The sequence below is a fragment of the Lagenorhynchus albirostris genome, chromosome 10, assembly GCF_949774975.1.
Source record: "Lagenorhynchus albirostris chromosome 10, mLagAlb1.1, whole genome shotgun sequence".
Lineage (NCBI taxonomy): Eukaryota > Metazoa > Chordata > Mammalia > Artiodactyla > Delphinidae > Lagenorhynchus > Lagenorhynchus albirostris.
Window position 1 is genome coordinate 40321188 of NC_083104.1, and position 15965 is coordinate 40337152.

At 46.1% G+C, this 15965-nt stretch overlaps 1 protein-coding gene across 3 annotated transcripts in view; it reads left to right on the top strand.

The window, feature by feature from the left end:
* SMARCC1 (SWI/SNF related, matrix associated, actin dependent regulator of chromatin subfamily c member 1) overlaps positions 1–10852 on the top strand; it is a 181286-nt gene extending 170434 nt beyond the window's left edge. For 2 of the 3 annotated variants that reach the window (XM_060162096.1, XM_060162097.1), the window contains exons 27-28: positions 5710–5886; positions 8430–10852. In XM_060162096.1, the coding sequence (XP_060018079.1) occupies positions 5710–5886; positions 8430–8527 (275 nt within the window). In that variant the 3' untranslated portion in view covers positions 8528–10852. Of the gene's footprint in view, positions 1–5709; positions 5887–7857; positions 8151–8429 lie in introns of those variants that run through there. The other variant, XM_060162098.1, reaches the window with a different exon arrangement.
* Positions 10853–15965: the final 5113 nt, after the last annotated feature.

The window sequence follows — 15965 nt, forward strand, 5'->3', positions numbered from 1 at the left end:
CCGCGAGCCACAACTACTGAGCCCGTGCACAGCAACAAGAGAAACCACCACAATGAGAAGCCCAAGCACCAAACAAAGAGTAGCCCCCGCTCGCCACAACTAGAGGAAGCCCATGCACAGCAACGAAGACCCAACACAGTCAAAAACAAAATAAATAAATTTATTTTTTAAAAAAAGAGAAATCGGCTTTCCCACGGAAAGAAATACCCTTTTAAGGCAGGGTGGTGTAAAGGAAAGGAGAATGAGCCTCAGGGTCAGACAGCTCAGTCTCTTGTTCCTTGTGACTTTCAAACAAATTCCATAGCCTCTCTAAGATTTTGTTTCCTTATCTTGAAACTGGGCCCTTACTTCAGCCTTCCTAACAACCTGAAGGATTCCATGAGACAACTATCTTTGCCTGGGAAGTGACAGGCCCCAACTCAGAGCAACATTCTGTCCCCTCCTTGTCCTCTAAATCCACTGCCATAGGCACACCAGCACCTTTGGATGGCACAGGGGCATTGCCTCACTCTTGGTGCTTCTTGCTTTCCTGAGAAATGTTTGTCTGTGCAAGGTCCCACAGTGGAAGTAAATGGTTTTTCTTCTAGTTCTTCCTTTTTGCTGCCACCTTTCCCAAGGAGCCATTGTCCTCTCATACCTTAAATACCCATACCCCAGTGGCTTTATGGCTCTGTTTGTGACAGGAGGATAGAAGAACTTTGTTTTACAGAAAGCTTCAGGATTTACAGCAAGAGAAAGGAAAGGTTTTTTCCAGCTGTTGGGCAAATAGCCTTGGAAAACCCTAAAGCTATTCTATCCCAGCTTGTTGCCATAAAGATATAGGGAAATAGGTAAATGGGCCACTGCCGCTGAGCAGGTAGCTTTGGAAACAGCACTGATGGGCCTGACAGCCGAGCCTGCAAGGCTTATCCCAGTGTGTTTTGGTAGTTATCACCTTGTGTCCATGTGCCAGTGATTCCTCTTTGCCAGATTGTTTCTGGAGCTAGGTGTGGGTTGAATACCTGACCCATCACTTTATTGGCAGCAGGGTTTGTATCACATAGTCTGCTGGAAGACAGATGGGCCCCCTTCCTCCAGACCTTCATCCTCAGAGTGCACTGTATTGCAAACACCAGATCTGAAGCCAGAGTACCCAGGTCAGAGCTGGGCTCCCTTATTTATACACTTTATGACATTGGGTGAGCTACTCAGTCTTTGTTTTCCCCTTTCATAAACGTGGTAACTTACAACAACAGAAATGTAGGTCTCACAATTCTGGGAGCTGCTAGAGCAAGGTCATGTTCCCTCCAGGGGCTCTAGGGGAGAGTCTGTTCATTGCATCTTCCAGCTTCTGGTGTCTGGTAGCATTCCTTGGCTTGTGGCCACATCTCTCTTTACTCCATCTTTACCTTCTTTCTCCTCTGTGTCTTTTCCTCCATGTGTCCCATATAAGAACACTTGTCATTGGATTTAGGGCCCACCAGAATAATCTAGGATGATCTTAAGGTCCTTAACTTAAATCTGCAAAGATGCTTTTTCCAAATATGGTTACATTTGCAGGTTCCAGGTATTAGAACGTGTGCATTATCTGTTTGGGGCCACCATCCAACCCACTGCAAGGTACTGGAAAGTATATTTGATAAAATTATGTATTGCAGGAAGCAGAGCAGTTTCCTTATTGTTGATATAGTGAAGAAGAAAACATGGTGTTTGGAATTAAAGTTTACATCTCAGATTTTTTTTTTAAATACTGACTGTTATATTAAGTCCTTTCATAGGAACTGTTTCATTTGAGCACAGAATAGTGTGGTAGAAAGAGAATTGGATTTAGAATCGGAAGACTTGGATCTCATTCCTCTTACAAGTTCTGTGACCGTAAAGAAGTCTCTTAACTTTTCTGAGCTTCTGTTTACTGTCTATAAAATGAGAATATTTGCCCTGCCTCTCATAAGGCAGAGCCAGTGACATAATAAGGCACCATAAGAAATAAACAGTTTCCCTGATCATACAGAGAGAGTACAGCAGATATTTAGCATCACTCTTTATAATAATCTCAGGAAACTGAGGCTCCGGGCATCCTAAATGACTTGTCAAGACCACTCATCTGGGTTGGCGTGAAGTAGAAGTGAGATCGCACTGTTCAGCTTCCAGGCACGTTCATCTTCACTTTCCCTGTCGAGAATGGTATTGGGTGGCTTTCTGACTGGGATGCTCACTGGTCAGCCAGGAGTTTGGACAACCCACACCTTGCTCTAGACATCAAAGTATAAAAACTCTGTCAGACTGTTGTGGACGACATTGGTTAGGACTGAACAGTTGCGTGTCTTATTACTTAGCACACACCTGGTCTATGCTCTTCCTTCTTTCTTTCTCCCTTACTCAGTACTCTTTCTGGCCTTTTTGTAAAGGCATTCTTCAGTGTTCTGCTGTTGGTTTTCTGGAGAGAGAGACCTGAGACGGGCTGGCAAAATGTTCTTCCTGACTTGCTCAAGGCCTCTTGTCCAGGTTGAACTGGGTAGAAGGAGGGAATCTGCACCCATTGATAAACACGGGCCGTATTATCTGTTCTAGTGAATGGCTTCCATTCATCACAGCAAGTCCATTGAAAGTGTTCTTTCATCTCCAGGTTGGGATTCTGTAGGTCTGGACTTCATACTAGGCCTCCTGTCCCCAACAACAGCAAAAGTATCTCCTCTTGCCTTGTCTCACCACCTGGAATACCATCAAAAAATCATTAGTAGAGACTCAGAGAGTGGGGGAAAAAAAGCATTGTGTTTAGTAATGGCCTCACAGGTGTTTGGTAGGAAGGAAACTGGGAGAGTTACAGAGGACAGACCCTGATTCTTAGAATAATAAGGCTCTGTGTGTGCTACTTATTGCCCATTGAAAACTTTTGAGAGTTCTGTATCTTCCCTTCACCCCATCTCTGTGTTCCACTGGAATGACAGCCAATTCCACACCTCCTGTTCCCAAAGCAAAATTCCTTCCCCATTCTCTACACTCCACATGCCAGTTAGGTGCCAAACCCGAATTCTTTCTCCTTCTCAGCTTCATACTCACCCCTCCTCCTCATTCTCTTACCCATCCCCAGGAAGCCTGTAGGGTGCTGTTCTCAACTCTTATCTACTTATCCTGCCCTCATGCAGCCCCTACTTCTCTGCAAAAGCTCTCTTCCTCTGCTCTAGGCTCAGACTCCTCTGCATCCCTTCTTAAAGCTTTCCATCACACAAAATCAGGCCCATGTTCCTCATTTCTCCAGAACCTTTCACCCAGTCCCCTGTAGCCTTACCGGGCGAAGTCCCTCACCCCATTCTGTGTGTGTGACTCATCCGGTCCCCTTTGCTTTGATTCATGTCAGACAAACCAACCGTGGACAACTTGGCTCTGTAGCCTGGGCACTTTTTTTAATAACCTTTTGAGCTTGTTACTCCTCGGTGAAATGCAAGTGATAGATAATAAGGTGATGCAGTTACCTCAGAGGGGATGGCGAGTATGAAGATGCTACGTATAAATGGAACAATATTCATATTATGTTCTGATTGTGTAACTCAGGCTAGGCCTTGTGCTTAGGATAGTCTGCTGTTATCCTGTTCCTAATTCCCCTCCTTCACTTTATATACACATTATCCAAAGTCTCAAGTCATTCACAAGTTGCTCTTGGTTAACCAGAAGGTATTATTTTCTTTTACTTGCTTCTTCCATAGTTTTCCCTTGATTTGCCTGCCACACCTTCATGTGTACTCATCCTTTGTATGGCTTGTAATATACTTGGCATTTGTTTTTTTATCTCTTGTGTCATTCCCTACGTGGATAGACTCTTCAGCACAGCCTAAATCTGTCCTAGCACTGTGGCACAGGCACCCAGCTTTAATTACTGAAGTTCAGTGGTGTAGTAGTAGTGGTAGTCTCAGCCCAGCACCTGCTCTTGCTTTCTCTGAGGTGATTTGATCAAGTTGTCCTCCAGCAGATGGGCCTCTGGGGCTCCTCTGCTGTACTTTTGCATGATTGCATTATAGAGCACAGGAAGGTGGGCCAGAGGACCCAAAATTTGCTGTTCTTTTCATTCTGAGGCATAAGGTTGATGCCTCCCTATGCTTTTAAAAAATAGTCCCCCAAAGACAGTGGACCACTTCTCTTCCTGAATCTTGTATCTCACTGGGGTTCTCTTCATTGACACCCTGTAGTGAAAAGCTCTGCTCTTTGAGTCCTGGCTCATGGAACAGACACTGGAAATGGATGGTGTGAGGCTTGAAGCTTTGTGTGTCTGTCTTAAGACAGGCCTTTTTCTAAGCACTGACAGAGAATTCTTCCCTTGAGTTATCTCCAGTACTGCTCTATATATTTTAGTTGCCAGTTAGCTGTCTGGTAGTCCCATCTTCCAAGCTTGAACCTCAAGCGTTCTTATTTCCAGCTGTCTCAGGACTATGCCTAGAGAAGCCTGTGTTCAGTTTCATATAGTTGACCTTACATAGGTGTGCTAATGTCCCTAGATTAAAAAACGAAAGAAAGAAAAAACTACAATAGATTCTCTTTCCTTATTCTGTAGAGATTATGATTTGTCCTTATATATAGCTTCAGCCTTGGTTTGTGCCCATTAAACAATTCTCCTTTGTTTGTGGCTCTTTAAAGCCAAGCCCAGGAGCCAGACCGCTGAGTTGAAGAATTAATACATATCCACCACCATATCTAAGGGAGGTTTGGCTAACTGCAACCAAATCTGGCCTATCTCCTGTTTTTGTAGGGGCCATAGGCTAAGAATGGTTTTTACAGTTTAAGTGGTTGGGGAAAACTTGAAAGAATGTTTATGTCACATGAAAATTATGTGAAATTCACATTTCAGAGTCCATAAACAAAGATGTTTCGGTAACCTATTTGTTACACATTGTCTGACTGCCTTCATACTACAGTAGCAAAGTTAAATAGTTGTGACAGAGGCCATATGGCCTGCCAAGTCCAAATACTTACTGTCTGGCTCTACAGAAAAAGTTTGCTGAAAGTTCTAAAGACTCAGTGTGAAACTGAATGCAGGAGGTGTTTCATGGTCCTTATGTCTAGTGTCTCCCATTGTGCACATCAAAGCAAGAGGAAGAGGTGAAGGAGTTGCCTGTTTCCCGTATGTCTCCCCCACCATGGTTCTCCAGAGCCAGTTCTTCCTGGTTGGGGAGAGAGGGAGAGATTTTTTTGTGAACAGGACTTGAGGATTCCAATTAGAATCCCTTTTTAATTGTGATTTCACAGTATTGATCAATACCCTTTCAGGCATACACATTCCCACATAGCCTGTGCATGAAGCTCAATCTGGACTGAGCTTCAGTCCTTGGACTGTGCGCTGACTTGCTGTTAAAGTCCTTCTTTCCACTCCCTGTGGTCTTTGCTTGGCATTTTGTGTCCTCAGGAAGATATTGGACAATCCATTGTTCACCCAAACTAACCAGAATTAATGCTTTCTTTTAAGGATGTTTGGTAACTGTTTCTTACAGCTACTGTCTACCTATAGCAGGGTTTGGGGTAATCATTCACTTCACCGATCTGCCCCATTATCCCTCTGTCCCCCCACCCCACCCCAAATTAAAAGCTGGACAGAGAGATTATTACAGATTATTGCTCTGTTGATCTTTCTAATTGTTTTGGAGGGTTAGGTATTTGTCTGTATTTAGCAGTCTCGGGCAGTGAGTTGATTCCTTTTTTTCCTAGTACATTTACCTCAGTACTTTAAATTTCCCTCCACAGGTCAGATACCAGGTCCAGGTTCCATGATGTCTGGGCAGCCCATGCCAGGCCGCATGATGTCCACCGTTGCAGCCAACATCCACCCCCCTGGGAGTGGCCCTACCCCTCCTGGTATGCCTCCAATCCCAGGAAACATCTTAGGACCCCGGGTACCCCTCACGGCACCTAACGGCATGTGTAAGTAGCAAGGTGGGAGATGTATTACCCCCGGGTCTTTTAGGGAGGGCTATACACAGGGAGGCAGGCTTTTTGTTCTCTCTGGGGTTTGACAGGTCCATGGACAGTATGACCTGTGAGAGTGGTTTCCAAAAGACTGTTTTTTTAGTCATTCCTCTTCAGTACCCCTGGTGGACAGGTACCCAGGTGATGAGTGCAAAGTGCTTCCAGTTAGTCGGGCTCTTATGCCATACATAGCCTTCGTGACATGCACTCGTGACTCCAGGGTCTGTTAGGAGGCCAGGGGCATGCCTTGCCCACTCCTGATTAAGCCTATGTAATTTGAATCTTGGAAGACATACAGAGCTACTGGTAGTTGTTTTCCCTATAGGAGCCTTTTATGGATTCAGGGTTTAAAAGTGGCAGGTGTAAAGAAAAGGATAGGGGCTTCCCTGGTGGCACAGTGGTTGAGAGTCCGCCTGCCGGTGCAGGGGACATGGGTTCGTGCCCCGGTCTGGGAAGATCCCACATGCCGCGGAGCAGCTGGGCCCGTGAGCCATGGCCGCTGAGCCTGCGCGTCCGGAGCCTGTGCTCCACAACGGGAGAGGCCACAACAGTGAGAGGCCCGTGTACCGCAAAAAAAAAAAAAAAAAAGAATAGGATCTGGTTTAGGGCAGGAATAACAAGTAAGTTTCTTGTAGCCATTTTGATATATTTGTAGTGGCTGCTTAGACTAAGGAAGGAGTATTCAGGGCTGTGTTGAGAAGGAATTTGAGGTCTTAGCAGGCTCCATGGAGAAGGCACAGATGCTGCTGAACGATGTCTGCCTGGTGGTATGTGCAAAGCCAGCTAGCTCATTTCTGCCATGGGGCCCTTGTTCTACTCCAACCCTGGCCTCCAGAGGACTGCATCAGAGCTTGGCCTGCTCTTTACTCCTGTAGAGCAGGAGTAATGATCCCAAAATGCAGCCGATAGTGGCCATGTTCCCAGCCACATCTGTGATCCCAGGTCCATTTAGAAGTCACGTATGTGAGGAGGAGTTAGCTTCTGTTCACAACACAGCTAGGATGTATAGGAATTCCTGGCCTCCAGGAGCTTTAGTTGGGAAAATACGAAATGAACAAGTGGATAGTAGTATAGGGTTTACCATAAGTTACGCGAGGCTGTGAAGTGACTTGAGTTCACTGTAGTTCTCTGGGAGACTTCCTAGGGCCAGGAGGCAGGGACTATCGACAGAGGTACATCTCCTTGGACCCACAGGGTCCAAGGACAAAGTAGCTGCACAGAAGAAAGACAGCAATTGAGCTGGGTCAGTATAGGATCACAACAATAGAAAAAGGTATCTCTGAGTCAGTGATCAGAGGCTGTAGTCTAGTGGGTACCTCTTTTCCTTGGCAAGAAAATCCTTGCCTTGCCGCCTTACAGGCAGTATACAAATGTGCTGGCTGATAAGGAGGTTTGACCAGTTTGCCCATCCCCTTTGCAGAGATAATGTCATTGGTCTTTACCACGGTCATGTCCTGCTGGTAACCCGCGATTTGTGTACAGGATTCCATCCTAAAGGGCCCTCAGTGGAGCACCTTGAGAATGTGGAAGGTTTGCTCCCGATCACTTCCTGCCACAAGTGAATTTCAGGGATTCTGAACCGCTGACTTGGCTCCAGGTCACTGGGCAGGCCTCATCAGGCGAGTCGCTTCCCGTCTCCAGGCCCTGGTTTCCTCCACTGCAAGATGACACAAGGGATTAGATCAGTGGGCTTCAAAATGCTTTGAAGAGCCTTAGCAGTTTGGTGGAAATCTCCTAGGGGGAAAGTTGGGTGAATTGACTGGTAAGGAAGGCTGCAGTTTAATTATTTGTTTCATATGTTTTCATTTCCGGCAAAATCTAGTTTAAAAAATCCCTGGATTAAATTATATCCGGGGTTCCTTTGAAAAGCAGCTAAAATTGAAACAGGAAAGAGCCCCAGACACTCATACTAATTGTTCCCTTCAGGACCTGACCTAGTTTTGGCCAAAAATCCAAGGACTGCAGTTCAGGAGCTGTGGGGCCTCCCAGGACTGTCCAACTTGTCAGCAGCTGTCTCAAGTGAAGCTGTCTGGCCCTGCTGGAGATAGTTAATATCAGCAAGAAGTTTCTGATAATCTATTTTGTGCCCAGCTAGGCTAGGCACTATGAGAAAGAAAAGAAGACACAGAACTTGCCCAGGAAGGAGCTTATCATTTAACTGAAGAAATAAAATTAGCAGTGAGAACCATTAAAATACAATAAAATCAAAATATAATTAAGTTTTGAAAAGGTCTGGAGTGATTCTTGGAAGGGGTGGGCCTTGAAGGAGATTGGGGCAGGTTCAGACACCTCCCCACTCCCCCAACCTCATGGGTCAGGGGAAGCAACATGAGCAGTGACCTGGAGGTCCAGATGGACCTGCGCCACGTAGATCGCAGCGGCAGCAGTGCCTCACAGGCGATAAAGAAACCTTCTTAAGTCATTTTTCTCTAAATGGGCTCTTCCCTGAGCCCCTGTGTTTCCAGCAATGATGAGTTAACTTCTGGATGTGTTTGCAGATCCCCCTCCGCCGCAGCAGCAGCCACCTCCTCCACCACCTACAGATGGAGTCCCTCCGCCTCCCGCTCCAGGCCCACCAGCCTCGGCTGCGCCCTAGCCTGGAAGATGCAGGGGACGTCCACGCCCAGCGCCACCAGCTGGAGTGGGGATGACAGGACTTGTGTTACTCAGCTTCCTTGGGTTTCTTTCAGGATTTTTATTCTTGCAGCCCCAAGCACACATCCCTTATTTCCCCATTTCTCTTGCCACCCCTGTCCGTGCTCTGACATGTCTTGTGTTAGGTCCTCCTCCAACACTCAGGGGGAAGCCTGTGGTGACAGTGTGCCCTGGTCATCCTAAAAATACCCAGTGTCTCCCTGTCCTGGTATGGGGTATGCTGACAGTTTATCTGCAGGTCCTATCAACAGTAGTGTTTCTATGTCTGTCATTTTTGCTCTCCTGCAGTTTTTTTGCTTTGTCTTATGCTTTTATGGATAATGCTTTATAATCATTATCTTTTTCTTTCTTTGGGGGGGATGGGTCATTATTGCTTTAAAGGAGAGCATCCTAAGTTAATAGGAACCAAAAAATAATGATGGGCAGAGGGGATAGCCAGAAGGGATAAACCTTAAGGCATTATAAGTGACCTTATTTCTGCTTATCTGAGCTAAGAATGGTGCTGATGGTGAAGGTTCATGAGACTTTTGCCACACATGGACGCACCAGAATTAAAAGAGATGGGGAAAGGGATCCCACTGACTTCATCCCTAGTGAGGACTGTGAGAACCTCCAGCCTGCCTGGCAGAACATCCCCCTTTAGTCCCTGGTAAGGGAGAGCACAAGCATTAGAACAGATCCACTTCTTCCCCAGGCCCACTGGTTCTGGTTTTCTATGCAGATGGTTTGTTAGATTCCGGGGGCGGGGTGGGGGGCTTGTTCTTCTGAGGGCAGTGTGAGCTTTGAGGGCTGCATTTGGGAGGCATTCCTTAGTTTCCTAGACTAGCCAGGAAAGTTTTGGGCGTCTAGGGCAACGGCCACCCAATGAATGTAGCCCACTATTCACTGCTTTGTATGCATTCTTTTTTTCTCCCTCTTTAAAAAAAAAAAACCTTAAAAAAAAAAAGAGTAAGTAGATAGTGCTGATAAACATTTTAGCTCATGGAACTTGATTAGGTTGGCTGGGGGTACAAGTCCCCAAACTACCTCTTGCAGTAGCCAGGGTGAAGGATTTAGTGAAGCGGTACTTTAGGTTTGGGGTGGGATTGGAGAAGTGGGGCAGGATCAACAGCCTCTCATCCCTTCTCCCTTCCCTGTCTGAGATCTCACATTCCATCTATCACAGGGTTGTCAAGGAGATGCTGTGGGTACCAAGGAGCTCACTTGGCAATCAGAGCATCATGCTTTGAGGGTGAGGTTCTCGGGCTAGGAGAGTGGAATACCATTCCAGAGGAAGAGCCACAAAAATGCCTTAATATGAGCCCATTTCTACCCCTGCTGATGAGTGACTTAAAGAGTTCTTGGTGTTCTCTTCTTGTCCTTCTTCCCTCCCCTGTCTTTCCATGGGTGGGGAAAGGGTGTTTTGAGTAGAGCTTGATTTCCAAAACACCTGGCTTCTTCACAGTTTCAAGTGGCAGTTTCATTTAGAATGCAAAGTGGAACATCTTTTGGATACCTTTTCTATATATTCTATAAAGCTTTACATATGTGAGGGTGTGGGAAGGTGTTTATAAAACACCCTAGAACTTTCTTCCTTAATGTCAGAAAGCAAAAAAAAAAAGGGAAAAAATTAAACCACAGTTAAGATTTGCCTTTCAAACCCTCAGGTGTTACCTCTAACCAGGTGGCCCTGGTCACCATCAGAGTACTGGAACCAAGGAGACCTTGTTCCTTTTTTGAGTTTATTCTGGACTCTTGGAGTGGAAATGAGCTTGTTCCTACTGGAGTTTAATTCCATTGCTTTTGACTTCAGAAAGACCCCCGTGCCTTTTGACAATGGCCAGGGTTTTATTTTCACACCAGTCTTTCCCAAAGGAAATTCATTCCAAATACTTACCTTTTCCACTGAGGTCTTAGAAAGAAAATGGAATTCTGGTTCATACTGTGGTCTCTTGTAACCTCAGGTCTTTAATGTGATCACTTTCAAATTTAAAAGATCCAGGTGGAAGTATTTTTACTATGCTGGTAATCTACAGAATACCTGAATTCTTACACTGTTATGTTTCAGTATAAGTGGTGACTTTTTATGTCTGATCTGGTTTCATTCCTGTAATACAGCCACCCGATTTTGTGAGGGGGGAATAATATGTGGTTTTTGTACAAACATGTTTCTCAATGTGTTATTTTGGAAAAGTGAAGAGAGGGAGTTTTGGGAGATTGGAAGAAGTTCATCAAGAAGGCTTAATCTCCCTCTTTTTCAGTGAATAAATGGAACATCATTTCTGGATTCTAGTCCCATTCTCTGCGTTCATGTACCAGTTTCTTCATGTGTCCCAAGAAGAGTCTAAATACTCAGCCTCACCTGGTCTTGGTCATCAATTAATGTTCAGTGGTGCGGGTTTCCTGACCGACTGACCACCTTCTCACCTTCATGAGGCTTAAGGAACATATGGTTGATGTGCCTTGCCCACTTTTTATTTCCATGGTCTAAGTGGAGAAAGATGAGTAGAAGTTATCCAGGAAGGGTGGCCAACATCCTGGCACCTCCAAGAGAGGAGTAGTTCTGCTTGGTGCAGTAGAGAATGTTTGTCAGGTTGCAGTTTAGACAGCCTCAAGTTGGAGGCCGGCATTGAGGGCAGATGATTCTGTGAACTTTGATACGCTCTCATGGACAGCCTTTGAGCACCCACAGGTGCACGCCCTGTGCAGAAAACGGAAACCAGTGCTTTCAAGATGCTTGTGAACCCAGTGGAGCAAAAGAAGCGGATTCTGTGTCTACCAGGAGGTGAACACTTGGCTCTGCACGGAAGTGTGTCACCCGATTGTGCTGTGCTTTCTGACCTGTTCGACTCTTCCCTCTAGAAGAGAGTGCTAGAGCCAGCTGGGTCTCACAGGACTCCTACATTTCCCTCAGGGTTGAGGAAAGTTAATCCTTGATTCAGTCTGAAGACTGGTTTTTAAACCTGAGTGTGAATTCTTTTTAGAGCAAACCAAGACGTGTACAATTAACCAGGTTTCCACAGGTTCCTCAGATCCTTCCTGTGGAATGATTCCCCCAAATGCGATTAAGAACAGCAGTTTTCCAACTTCAGTGCAGGTCAGGATCACCTGCGAGTTTAACATACAGCTTCTGGGCCCTATCCTCAAAGCTTCTGATTCAGCACGTTTGGGGTATGTTCTGAAATTCTGCCTTTTTAACAGATGCCCAGGAGATCCTGATGCAGCTAGTCATGGGACCACTCTTTGAGAACTACTGGTTAAGAAGATTGTATGGTAGAGCAAGCTCTCTGCAGTTCCTGACAGTCATTCTGTGAGCCCGTTAGTCTAGTAAACATTTGAGAGCCTACTGTGTGGCAGGCACTAAAACTTGGATGCAGTCATTATTATGAATAAGGTAAGGCAAGGCCCCTGTACTCCAGACCGCTTACATTTTTGTAGAAAAATGGGGGATAAGGTGTATGGTCTGGAGGATACCAGACCATAAATAGTTTAGATAGTGCCAAGTGTTCATGAAGTAAAAGGAACAGCCTAATCAGTTGTTTTCTGGGGGACAGTGTATATTAGTCTGTGAATTGGATGTTCTTCCATGATTTCTGTCCTGCAAGGTTTGGTAACCTGAGGGTTGACTTTCATTCCTGAAAACCTCCATCTGAATAATCAGAGAACTCTTTCATCTGGATACCCAATGTATCCAATGCCAACTAACCCCTGTTCTTTCTGCAAACCTCTGCCTGTGATTTTTATTATAAAGCTCCTGCTTTCTACAGTTCCAAGAGCATAGCTGTTATTCAGTTGCTCCACTATTGTTGAAGGGGGACTTCTTCCTGGGAATAACGTGAAAGCACCTTGATCCCCTGTTAATGGATTATCTCCACTGAAGTCATCTTTCAGAAGGAGATGGAAAGATACATTCTTGAAGGAAATGCTGCCTGCCTTCAAGCCCAGGACGCTTGACGTTGGACCTCCTTGTGAACAGCTCCCCTGAACTTCATTTCCCTGTGGCTCGCTTTAGCCCTGCCACTACTCTTGTCATTAGGAAGCATCTTTGATCCTGAACTCCTTAATACAGAGCTGAGACAGGACTGCCATACCCAAAGGGTGACTAAAAGGGTAGAAGGAGAGAGTTCTATAAATCAACCTAGACAAAGTTTCCAAAATTAATTATAACTACTTCTCTCTTGGACCACCCATCCCTATTCCAGCTCTCATGGGACCCCAGCAGAAGAGAGCCTTGTCTTGTCCCCTGTCTTGCTCCTGGCGTGCCCTGTAGAACTGGAGCCATCTTTACTCCTTACTGCCCCCAGAGGCCTTTCCAGGCCCCTCCAAATGCATAGGGAGCAGCCAGGTGACTGATTTCTGGCAGCCACCTTACACCACCACCTACCCCTAGGGTACAGCCTTTGCAGGCCTCAGCAAAATCACCATGCCTGAATACAGTACAGTCACCACTACTGTCAAACAGCTGTGACACGAAGGAAAACACCTCCCACTCTGGTTCTGCGGCTGTCTTCCCTCACTATCAGGTGGTCCTGAAGGGTTTAGGAAGTGGGCGGGGCTCTTGATTTCTTTGGCTGGTTTGGCCCTGACACTAATGGATTTCCCACGGCCATCCAAATTGACTGTGGCATTCCTTGTTCCAGTCTGCCTATTCTGTGTTAACTGTGGGGTTCCCGAGAAGCACTTAGGTTGCCTGCTGAGGCAGCAGGACTTTTCTGCAAGAAGACAAGCCTGGTTGCTCCATGTCTGAGGCTGTGTGGCTTTCTCCCAGCTGACTTGGCTTTGGGGTAATGAAGTTCAGGGGACTTGCCAATTTTGTAGCAGACCCACTCCCCAAACAAGATGACCGCCTCCAGGTTGTAATGTCTTTTTCTAAGATGAGAGCACTTGTGCAAGTTGAGAATCCAGAACTTGCAGAGAGAGGAGGTGGTGGTCAGCACAAAGAACTCAGGCCCCCACCCCTTGGCTCTTCCCTTCTTCTGGTAAAGGTGCAAGAAGGACCATTCCCAGCAGCCCATCAGCAAAAATGTCGCAGAGCTGACTGCCCTGCAGCCCAGAACCAGGTGTCTATGCAGCACACTGGCAGGAGAGAAGCCATGCTAGATGTCCCTTTCTGACTGATACAGAATGTAAGTCTGGACTGCTGTGTTGTACTCTGTTAAGAGAACACAGCATTAACTTTTAAACACCCAGGTGGAAGTGGTGGGCAGGGCGAGAGGCTGGGCTTCCATTCAGCCAAGTGAGGCCCTACCTCTGCATCCTGATTCCTCTTCTGAAATCAAGAAGCAAGAATGAAAAGCCTCCATATTAAAATGAAAAGATTTGAAATTAAGATCTTAGTTCAAATCCTAGCCTTACCACTTCATTAGCATGATCTCAGCGTCCATTTGCAAGTGTGTAAAATGACCAGTAAAACATTAATAGTATGGTTGTGCAGAATAAGACAAATTAGAGCACTAAGAAAACTAAAAACTCAGGCAAATGGGGCTTCCCTGGTGGCGCGGTGGTTGAGAGTCTGCCTGCCGATGCAGGGGACATGGGTTCATGCCCCGGTCCGGGAAGATCCCACGTGCCATGGAGCGGCTGGGCCCGTGAGCCATGGCTGCTGAGCCAGTGCGTCCGCAATGGGAGAGGCCACAACAGTGAGAGGCTCGCATACCCCCCAAAAAAAAGAAAACAGGAAAATGGTAGTGGTTACTACTGAGGACTTAAAGCCAGGAACTGTGCTACTTCCTGTTCAGACTGAAGTATGCCCCCAGCGACGGCAACAGGAGCAGCTATGCCCTGGACAGCAGCCCCCTGGCAAAGTTGGTGGCTTTCTATGCACAGGGCGGCAGGCTGTAGCCATGGCAATGGGCCTTGTGCCTGCCTTGGTACTGCCAAACCCAGTGGGAACTTCAGAGGCATGCAGAAGCCATTGCCTCAAAGCATCCCTGATGCCCAAATGCATGAGACTTGAATGTGGGGACATGGGTGTAAGCTCTAGAGAGAGGTCAATTTCCCTTTCACTCCAGTTTCTATGCCTACCCTAGTAGCCCTTGTGCTCAGAAAAAAATATATATATCACATTCATTTGATACTGTATGGTTATTACCACTTTCACACATGAGACAGGATACTGACTCTCCCAACGTCACACAGATCTGATGCCAAATCCTGCTGTTGCAGTCACACTCCACTTCCTTGATGAGCTTCTGCTGTCTGTCTTGTGGAGGTGTCACCTAACCAGGTGTGCTGTGCTCGGTTCTGAAACTGGTGGTGAGATCTGCTAGGGAGGATCAGAATGAAACTGAATGGCAACAGTTGAGTTTAAAATCCCCAAATGAAGAAAGTAGTAACAGAATCTGTCTCCAGGGAAGGGAAGATGGTCATTGAGGAAGGAGATAGTTCATATTTTAACTTTATTTTATACCATGTGCTTGTTTTACTTAATTCAAAAATTGAATGTAAAAGGATATACTTAAATATTTCACAAAGTATATTAAAATGAGCTAATAAACTGGGGTAAGTAGAGCTTTAACAGAGGGATGGGAAAAGGGCCCCCATCCAGACCTTTCTTGTGAAAAACACAGGAGTGGTTGTCATGCTCTAGGCATCAAAGGACCCATATGTGAGGCTTCCTTCCCACAAAGACTGGCCTCAGGAAGGAGGAGGTAGGCATGTACACCAAGATCCTCCACTCTGACAGCCATCACCCAAGAGTCAAGGAGACACAGAGAAGAGCAACACAGAGAATTGTACATAAGGCCAAAAGAAAAAAAGCTACAGGAAAGCAGAGATGGTGTTGGAGGGTGCATTAGTGCCTCTGGCAACAGGCAAGTGCAAAGTCCTGCCTGGCCCTCTGCTTAGAAAAGGTTGTATTTCAAACTGGTATTTACTCTCCCAGTGGCAACATGAAGCCATGGAAAGAGCCTCAGCAAGTCAGCCACTTTGCAGGAAGCTCCAGACCCACGGTTCTGGGGTGGGAGTACGATGGTTGCCATTCATTCATTTATGCCTCCTCCCCACCTTAGGGAGCCTCCCTCTGCACGAGGAGCTGTACACTCAAGTGTCTTGTGGTCCAATAGAGAATTGCTGTAGACAATGACATCAGGGCCAACGTGTCTAACTACTTGGGTCAGGCTAAGAAGGCGTCAGGGATGATGGAAAGGTGATAGGAACTGAGCTTTCTGGGTTGAGTTTGCCCAGCAGACCTGGAGAGGAGGGAACAACCAGGACAAGCAAGTAGACTGCAGCAGATCTAGTTCCAGTGAGAGAAACGAACTTTGAATCAAGGCAACCCCATCCAGAGACATGTACTAGAAAGAGATTAGGAGAATCTCTATCTTGGTCACTTAAGTGATTCCCTAGTGACAGAAATGAGAGTTTCTCAAATACCAGAGTTGCCACATCTCGAGCAGTAA